Here is a 9,351-nt window from a genome sequence, read left to right on the forward strand (position 1 = left end):
TATAATAGTTTTTTTACTAAATCATTCATCTCAATCGTTTGTGTTGATTACTATTCTTAAAAATATTTGTTCATTTTTTTTTTTTATAAAATAATGTCAAAAGGTAATATAGTCAATTGATTAAACCGTTATTTTTTTTATCATTTAAACCACCAACAGTCAATACAGAAATTATTTCCTCAGTTTATAATTAATTCAGTGAGTTTTTAATTAGTTTTTTTATTCTACTTACACCATATTATAGAGTAAGATAACCGGATCTCAAATTCATAATTAATGAGTTAAAGTTAAACTTAATATGTTGTTAATTGTAATCCAACCTTATACTAGAGTATTTATATATATATATATATATATTTTAAAAAAATATTTATATTTCTGGGCAACTATGATAAATTAAATAATGAATCCAAAGTAAATTTATTAATAAAAATATAACATTTAAAAAAGTAATAATGAGTCATACAAAATGTGCTGTAAATGTACAGGAGTTGGATGGAAACTTGCTGTAAATATGCTGTTTCTTTTTCTTTTTCTTTTCTTTTTAAGTCTTGGTATTGGATTTGAGAAGTTTTGTTTTCCTTTAATTTTTTTTTACATTATGATTTTTTTTTTTTATAAAGTCTTTCTAAGGTTTCTAAGGTTCTGGAACAAATTTTATAACTAATTAAATGCTAAATTGTATTTACGGGTTTATACATTTAATCTGTGAGATTAGTCATACTCAAATATAGAATCGGAACTTAGCCCAGTGTTCTAAAAAAAAAAAATAGTAAATCTCCATTAAACTCAACTAACTAGTAAATATTTAAAAAAATGGATATAAATTTGGTTTAAACTTTTAAATAAGTTACTAGGCCCATTTAAGAGGGCATGTGTTTCATCTTATATTTGGGTTACAATTATTTGGTTTAGGGTTTTTTATGAATAACCAAAATTTTGGAAAAAATAATAAAGCTAATAAAACTTACTTGTCACGTGAAATCCACACGCCGTTCTCTGAGGTCTGAAAATGACAATACAAAAAATATATATATGTAATATATATTTATATATATTTCAGAAAATTCATAAATAAAAAATCTAAGAGATAAGTTTAAGGATTGTCTTATAACCAATTAAAAATTAAAATCCCAAACTTAAATTTATTTATTTATGAAATATATATAAATGTCTAGAACCACACTAACCTACTATCATATTTTTATATATTTTTTTATTTAAATACGACCTCAAAACAAGAAGAGACTAGAAATATTAGTTTTTATTTTTTATTTTTTTATCAATATAGGATATTATCAAAACAAGCATTTTGTGACAATTAATACACGAACAGCCATGTCATGATCAAGATATGTTGGGAAGTGTACCAAAATTTCATCTTTGTTTGATGTTATTAATTTAATATTCAATTTTTCATTAATTAATTTTTTAATTTTTTATTATTATTATTATTAACATTTTAAAATATTCAATTTAATAAAATTTTATCATATATATATATATATATATGAATGTAACAATTTATTTTCAGTATACAAATCTATTTCAAAATTAAACGCAATCAAACAAGCCGTTACCAAATTTTGAGAAAATAAAGCATGTGCGCCACGTATCCAACGGATACTTACACCAGTTACATGCATTGCGCCACGTAAATCTCCTCTTTTGTTTTGGTTAGTCTCTCTCCTCTTTTCATTATAAATATGTTTTGATAATTTTTTTTATTTATTTTTTATTCTTATATAATAAAAAAATATTAATTGTTTTTTTTTGGTAAAACAAATTATCAAACACATCTAATATTAATTATTTGAATTAAGTTAAATGCTATCAAACTAATATTAACATTAACCTAAATCTAACCAACCCATTATTTTTATTTTAATTACTTAACTTAGTTTTTTTTATTCTCATTAATTTATAAAAATGGCAATTCACCTGTTCTTTTTTCTTAATTAAAAATATTTTACTTTTTTATAATGAACTCAAATTTTACCTATTAGTACTTTCTTCATTCTAACATTAGTTAATTTTAATTTTTTTATTAGTTATAATTTTGTTTTATTTTGAATGTGTTTGGTGGTAGACTTAAACCTATTCAAATTTATATTATATTTCTTAAAAGAAAAAAAGTTTCAAACAGAAACTAGTTTTAAGTTTATAAATCATCTTCTAGTAGAATACTTGAAGATTTTTTTTTTCTTAGAAAGATAATTACCGACAAGAGTAAAAAAATTCAACTATAAGTCAACATGACACACGCCTTATCCCTCCACCATTGGAATACTAGCTAGCTAAAACAATCAAACTTTCATTTTCTCCCTTTCAAGTGATGACCAAATCCAATGGTACCGCCGGCGCCGGCGCCGGAAACACCATCCGCGATTCACTACTTTGGCGAAAAGGAGACGAAGAATCTGGAAAGATCATTATACAAAAAGAAGAGAGACCAAAGGAACCATGGAATGGTGCATTCGCTAAAAGCATTGTTTATGCTGGTCTTGATGCTATTCTCACTACCTTTGCTCTCATCTCTTCCATCACCGCCGGCAAACTCTCCTCCGGTAATCGATTCTTACTCAGTTCCCTTTTTTTTCTTCTTAATTAAAAAGTAGTAGTTTAGTTGGTTAAATGTTTTGTTGACTCGTATAGTTATTAGGGATCAAATTTGGTTGATGTTTATGATTTTGCGGCCGCCTAACTCTGCCTTACCTTATGTATGTATATATATATATAGTGGATGTGCTGGTGCTGGGGGTGGCGAATCTGGTGGCGGATGGAATATCAATGGGGTTTGGAGATTTCGTATCGAGTAGCACAGAAATGGATATGGAAAGGGAAGAAAGAAGAGTGGCTGAATGGGATGTTACTTATAATTTCGCCCTTCAAAAAGATCAGCTCCTCCATTCTTACATCTCTAGAGACATGGACGCAGCCGATGCCGACACCGTAACTAGACTCTATCTATCTATCTATCTATTATATTATTGATGGGTTTTTGTGTTTATTAATTAATTCTTGTTCTTGTTTTGATTAGGTGGTGAATATATTTTCAAAGTACAAGGATATTTTCATAGAAGAAAAAATGGGTGCTATGAAATGGATATTACCGGATGATAAGGCAAGGAAGCCATGGAAGAATGGGATGGTTACTTTTAGTGCTTTTATTGTGTTTGGGAGTGCACCTCTTCTTTCTTTTATTGTACTTCTTCCGTTTAATCAAGAGAAGAGTGAGTCTATGAAGTTTATCGGTGCTGCTATTATGTCGGCTATGGCACTAGCCTTATTGGGTGCATCGAAAGCTTGGATTGCGGGCAGGGGTTATGTGGGTTCGGTCTTTGTTACGTTGCTAAATGGTGTAGTAGCGGCTAGTGCGGCTTATACAATTGGATGGTTGCTTCACCATGTTGCAGGGTTGAATGATTGATGGTTTTAGATCAGTTGGATTTTGATTTGGTTTTGGTTTTGGTTTATTTGGGAATGTTTTTGTTTTTGTTTTGAATTGTACAACTTTGTTTGGGTTTAATGGATCGATCGGTCTTGTTTTGTTTAATAAACAATATTAGGTATTTCCAGAAGAGTTGTGTTCTTTTGTTGTTTTAAAAAATAAAATTGAAGGTCGTGTGGACACCACACCACACGCATTTAAGCTTAGACGTGATGTTCTGGATTGAGAGTAAGTGGGGACCAAGAAGAAGAAGAGTAAGCACTTGAATCCTCCATTGATGAAGAGATGATTATTAAATTGTATAAGACCACAATTTCTTCACATGTTTCTTTTAAATTTATTATATGTTTGTTTGTATGTATGATGTCGAAATTATTAAAATATATTTTTAATTTTATATTCACCCATATACATATATATATATATATATTAATATTTGAGGTGTTCTACTTTTTAGAAGTAAGAAATGAAACTAGGAAATTGAGAATTGACTTGGCTAGGGATTAAATTAGGTTAAACCCTTATAGTGTGTTGGATTGTCTGACCCATAATAATATATATTATAATTATATATTATATTATAATGATATATTTTATATTATAATATAGTCTGAATTTTAGTCAAAGTCACAACACACAAGTTTGAGGGTGGGGAAAGCAAGATGAAAGCATTCGTTACTAAAAAAAACTATATTTTTTCAACTATTTTTACTTTTCTTTTTAGACAGTTCTTAAAGTTTTATACAATCTTTTATCAACTATTTTTACTTTTCTTTTTAGACAGTTCTTAAAGTTTTATACAATCTTTTAGATTGTAAGCATTATTTTGTAAAACTTAATATTACACATTATAAACGATATTATAGTGGATGATTTAAGTAGTCTAAGGGTCTTGTGGTTTTTTATTCTTGTTGAAGGGTTTTCCACGCTAAAGCTGTGTCTCTTTCCTTTTTTGTCTACTTGGTTGAATGAATATTAAAAGTTTATAAACAAAACACTAAAACTAAAAGGAATCCTCTTCACATTAGGTTCTTTTTATGAACAAGGTATTAGAGCGGGTTGTAGATCTGTTTATATTAATGGAGAGCAATACGAGTAGAATAAATGGATCTAACTATCATTTGTGGAAAGGGAAGATGAAAGATATTCTTTACATCAAAGATTATTATTTACCTGTGTTTGCTGATAATAAGCTAGAAGATAAAACTAATGAGCAATGGACATTGAGTCATCGTCAGGTGTGTGACTACATTAGACAATGGGTGGATAATAATGTTCTCAACCATGTTAGTGAAGAGATACACACGAAGGGTCTATGGAGAAAACTTGAAAAGTTATATGCTCGAAAGACTAGTAACAACAAATTGTTTCTAATAAAACAGATGATGGGCTTGAAGTACCAAGATGAAAACAACATGTCCAATCATTTGAATATATTTCAGGGGATTATTAATCATTTATCTAGAATGGGTATCAAGTTCGATGATGAAGTGCAAGGGTTATGGATTCTTGGTACACTACTAGACTCATGGGAGACATTCAAAACATCACTATCTAACTCAGCCACAAATAATATTTGTACTATGGAGGTGGTGAAGAGTAGCGTCCTCGATGAAGAGATGAGAAGAAAATCACAAGGTTTTTTTCGCATTTTGATGTCCTACCTACTGAAAGAAGAGAAAGGACTAAGAGTAGATGCCTGAATGAGAAAAGTAGAAGCAAATGCAGATCTGGTAACAATTCTAATAACGAGTGTTAACATTATGGCAAAAAGGGGTACAACAAGAAATTTTACCAAACGTTCCTAAGAGAGAACACAAATACAAATGATAAAGAAAGGAAATTCATTAACGGTGACAAACATGAGAAAGACAATGTTACTACCGATGATTTCTCTAGTTTGTATGCCGATGATGTTAATATCGCTTTCTAGGAGACTAGTTGGGTGATTGATAGCGACGCTTTAATACATGTCACATCACGAAGAGATTTCTTCACATCCTACACTTCTACTAATTGTAGAAGTGTTAGAATGAGTAACGATGACATTGTCAAAGTTATTGGTTTTGATAACATGTGTCTAAAGCTTGAAAATGGCAACACGTTGGTTATGAAGAATGTGAAGCACATCCCCGACATCCATATGACTTTGATCTCCACCGGAAAGCTCGATGATGAAGTCTTTTGCAATACTTTTCGTGACGGGAAATGAAAGCTTATTAAAGGCTCATTGATATTGACAAAGGGAGAAAAGTGTTCTTCATTGTATATGATGTGAACAACGATTACAGATTCTCCATTCAATGCATTGGATGATGAAGAAAATGTTGAGCTTTGACACAACAAACTTAGTCATATGAGTGAAAAATTCTTGATGATATTGAATAAGAAAAGCCTTCTCTCTAGAGTGAAGAATGGTTTTTTGAAGATGTGTACTCATTGTTTTGCGGGGAAGCATAGTAGAGTTGCCTTAAAAAATGTTCCTCACTCGCGAAAACCAGGTATACTTGATTTAGTATCTGATGTGTATGATCCTATAAAACAAAGACACTTAGTGGTGCCTTATATTTTGTTAATTTTATTGACGATCATTTAAGAAAGAATTGAGTGTATACTTTAAAGTCCAAAGATCAAGTGTTAGATGTTTTCAAACAGTTTCATGCTTTTGTGGAAAGGCATACTGACAAAAACTTAAGTGTGTTCAGACGGATAATGATGGTGAGTATTGTGGTCCTTTTGATGAGTATTGCAGGAAGTAAGGAATTCGACATAAAAAAACACCTCCGGAGATACCTCAGTTAAATGGTTTAGTTGATACGATGAACCGAACAGTAATTGAAAGAGTGATATGTTTGCTTTCGCAATCACATCTTCCAAAATCCTTTTGGGGTGAGGCTTTGAATACAATGGTACATGTTTTGAATCTCACTCCATGCATTCCTTTGGATTTTGAGGTGCCATACAAGATATGGTCGTGAAAGAAAGTTTCTTATGATCATATGCTTGTTTTTAGGTGCAAGGCTTTTGTTCATATTCCAAAAGATGAACAATCTAAGCTTGATGTAAAGACGAGACAATGTATATTACCTGGTTATGGGTTGGATGAATTTGATTTCAGATTCTATGATCCAATTTGGAAAAACTCATTAGAAGTCGAGATGTTGTGTTTATAAAAAATCAGAACATTACAGATATTGATAAAATAAAAACAATTGAGAATAATAACGATGATTCTATTGAGATAGATCTAGTTCCTATACATGCAACGCATCCTAATCATGGGGGAGATGTGTCAAATGATAGTGATGGTATCACTAATGATGAAATTCCGCCGACCAGTGATCCAACTAAAAATGTTAATGAAGAAGTTCAAGGTTAACTAGTTGAACCTTCTTTGAGAAGATTTGTTAGAGAGCGCCGTCCCTTGACGATGTACCTTTAGGTGAGTATGTGATGCTCACAAATGCAGGGAGTCAAAAATCTACCAAGAGACAATTTTTGTTGATGAGAAAAGGTCGTGGTTGAAATCTATGGAAGAGGAGATGTAATCACTTCATGAGAGCCACACTTATGACTTGGTAAAGTTGCCACAAGGCAAGAAGACTCTCAAGAATAAATGGATTTATAGGATTAAGACCTAAAATAATAATTCACAACCAATATACAAAGATCGATTGTTTGTTAAAGGGTTTGGTCAAAAGAAATGTATTGATTTTGAAGAGATATTTTCTCCAGTTGTGAAGATGTCCTCGATCAGAGTTGCTCTTGGTATAGCAACATGCTTGAACCTAGAGGTTGAATAACTTGATGTGAAAACTACATTTCTTCATGGTGATTTGAAAGAAAAAATTTATATGGAGCAGTCAAAGAGATTCAAAGTCAAGGGAAAATAACATCTTATGTGCAAACTAAAGAGCTTGTATGGTCTCAAACAAGCTCCAAGGAAATGGTGCAAGAAGTTTGACTCTTTTATGATGAGTCATGGGTACAATAAGACATCGTGAGATTACTGCGTGTTTGTCAAAAGGTACTCAAAAGATGACTTCATTATTTTTTTTATATGTTGACGACATGTTAATCATCGACCATTATGCTACAAAGATTGATATGATGAATAGAGAGTTGAGAAAATCTTTGCGACGAAAGATTTGGGACCAACGAAGAAGATACTCCACATGAATATTTCTTGTGATAGAAAAAAATGGAAGCTTTGGTTATCATAAAAAGACTACATCGAGAAAGTTGTTGAAATATTCAACATGAGTAAGGCCAAGACAATTTGTTCTCCACTTGCAGGTCATTCAAACTCACTTCTGAGGAATGTCCTAAGAGTGAGAAGGAAGAAGAAGAAATTAGTAGAGTTCCTATTCGTTTGATGTCGATAGTTTGATGTACACCATGATTTGCACTCGGCCTGATATTGCTTATTTTGTTGGAGTAGTTAGTCGCTTTATCTCAAATCTCGGTAAAGAGCAATGGGAAACTGTGAAGTGGATATTAAGATATCTGAAAGGTACTTCCAAAGTGTGTTTGTGTTTTTGCAGTAGTGATCCTATGCTAGTTGGCTATATGGACGGTGATGTTGATTTTAGGAAGTCTATTTCAGGATTTCTGATGACTTTTGCAAAAGGAACTGTTTCATGGCAATCAAAGCTGCAAAAATGTGTTGCGTTGTCCACCATAGAAGTTGAGTATATTGCGATCACTGAGGTTTGCAAAGAAGCTTTGTGGATGAAGAAATTTCTCGAAGAGTTAGGTTGTAACAAAGAGAAATTTGTTGTGCTTAGCGATAGCCAGAGCGCTATCGACCTCTTCAAGAACTCGTCATTTCATTCCTGATCGAAGCATATTGATATGCGATACCACTATATTCGAAACATTCTTGAAACAAAGCAATTGCACTTGGAAAAAGTGCACACCAATAAAAATGGATCGGACATGTTGACGAAAACTTTGTCGAGTGAAAAGCTTGAAGCCTCTCCCTCCTCGAGGAGGACACATAACTCCGGTTTGTCGATAAAGAGCGAGTCTGTTGGAGCCCACCATATGAGCTGGAGGGGGAGTTTATTGGGGTGTTCGGCCCATTTTGCTTGAACTAATAATGTATATTATTATACATCATAATGACATATTATCTAATGATATATTCTATATTATTATATTTTATAATATATTCTATACTATATAATAGATATCAAGAGTTTTCATTCACAAAACACAAGTTTGAGGGAAACAAGACAGATAGAGAAAGACGAAGACATGCGTTAAGAAGAAAAATTCCTTTTTCTTTAACTAATTTCACTTCCCTTTCTAGATAGTTTTTAAAGGTTTAGATAGTTTTTCAGATTGTAAACCTTATTTGGTAAGAACTCTGTATTACTCATTGTAAATAATATTATAGTGGATGGTTTAAGCGGCCTAAAGGTCATGTGGGTTTTTACTATTGTTGAAGGGTTTTCCACGCTAAAGCTCGTGTCTCTTTACCTTTTTTTCTACTTGGTTGAATGAATATTTATAACTTATAAGCAAAACACTAAAACTAAAAGTAATCCTTTACGCATTAGGTTCTTTTTATCAACATAGTGTTGGTCTATAAATACCACAAGAAGACCTTTTCTATTCCTTTTCATCACTGTTAATCTTAAATCTTTTCATTTTTGCGATTTTCTACTTTAGTGAGTGTTAGGTTTTTGGTTGAAAGTTTGTGTCATGGATTATTAGAAGCACTGCATGCAAGCTGTTCATATTGCTTCCATTCTTCATGTGTTCAATCAATTTTATGAAACTATGATTTTTAACTTGTTGGCTTGTTTTGATATATTGTTGGTTTTGTTTCAAATTGATGATTGTTTATCATTTCATTAAATGCTTAAAATTCTCTGTAAAGATTAATTATTGTC

General features: G+C 31.5%; 1 protein-coding gene across 1 annotated transcript; it reads left to right on the forward strand.

The window, feature by feature from the left end:
* The first annotated feature begins 2,310 nt into the window (after window positions 1–2,310).
* LOC124922488 lies at window positions 2,311–3,450 on the forward strand. Its single transcript, XM_047463219.1, has 3 exons — window positions 2,311–2,567; window positions 2,741–2,952; window positions 3,041–3,450. The coding sequence occupies exons 1-3, from the start codon at window positions 2,336–2,338 to the stop codon at window positions 3,428–3,430; spliced, it is 834 nt and encodes a 277-aa protein (XP_047319175.1). The 5' UTR covers window positions 2,311–2,335; the 3' UTR covers window positions 3,431–3,450.
* Window positions 3,451–9,351: the final 5,901 nt, after the last annotated feature.

Source organism: Impatiens glandulifera, chromosome 1 (assembly GCF_907164915.1).
Source record: "Impatiens glandulifera chromosome 1, dImpGla2.1, whole genome shotgun sequence".
Classification (NCBI taxonomy): domain Eukaryota; kingdom Viridiplantae; phylum Streptophyta; class Magnoliopsida; order Ericales; family Balsaminaceae; genus Impatiens; species Impatiens glandulifera.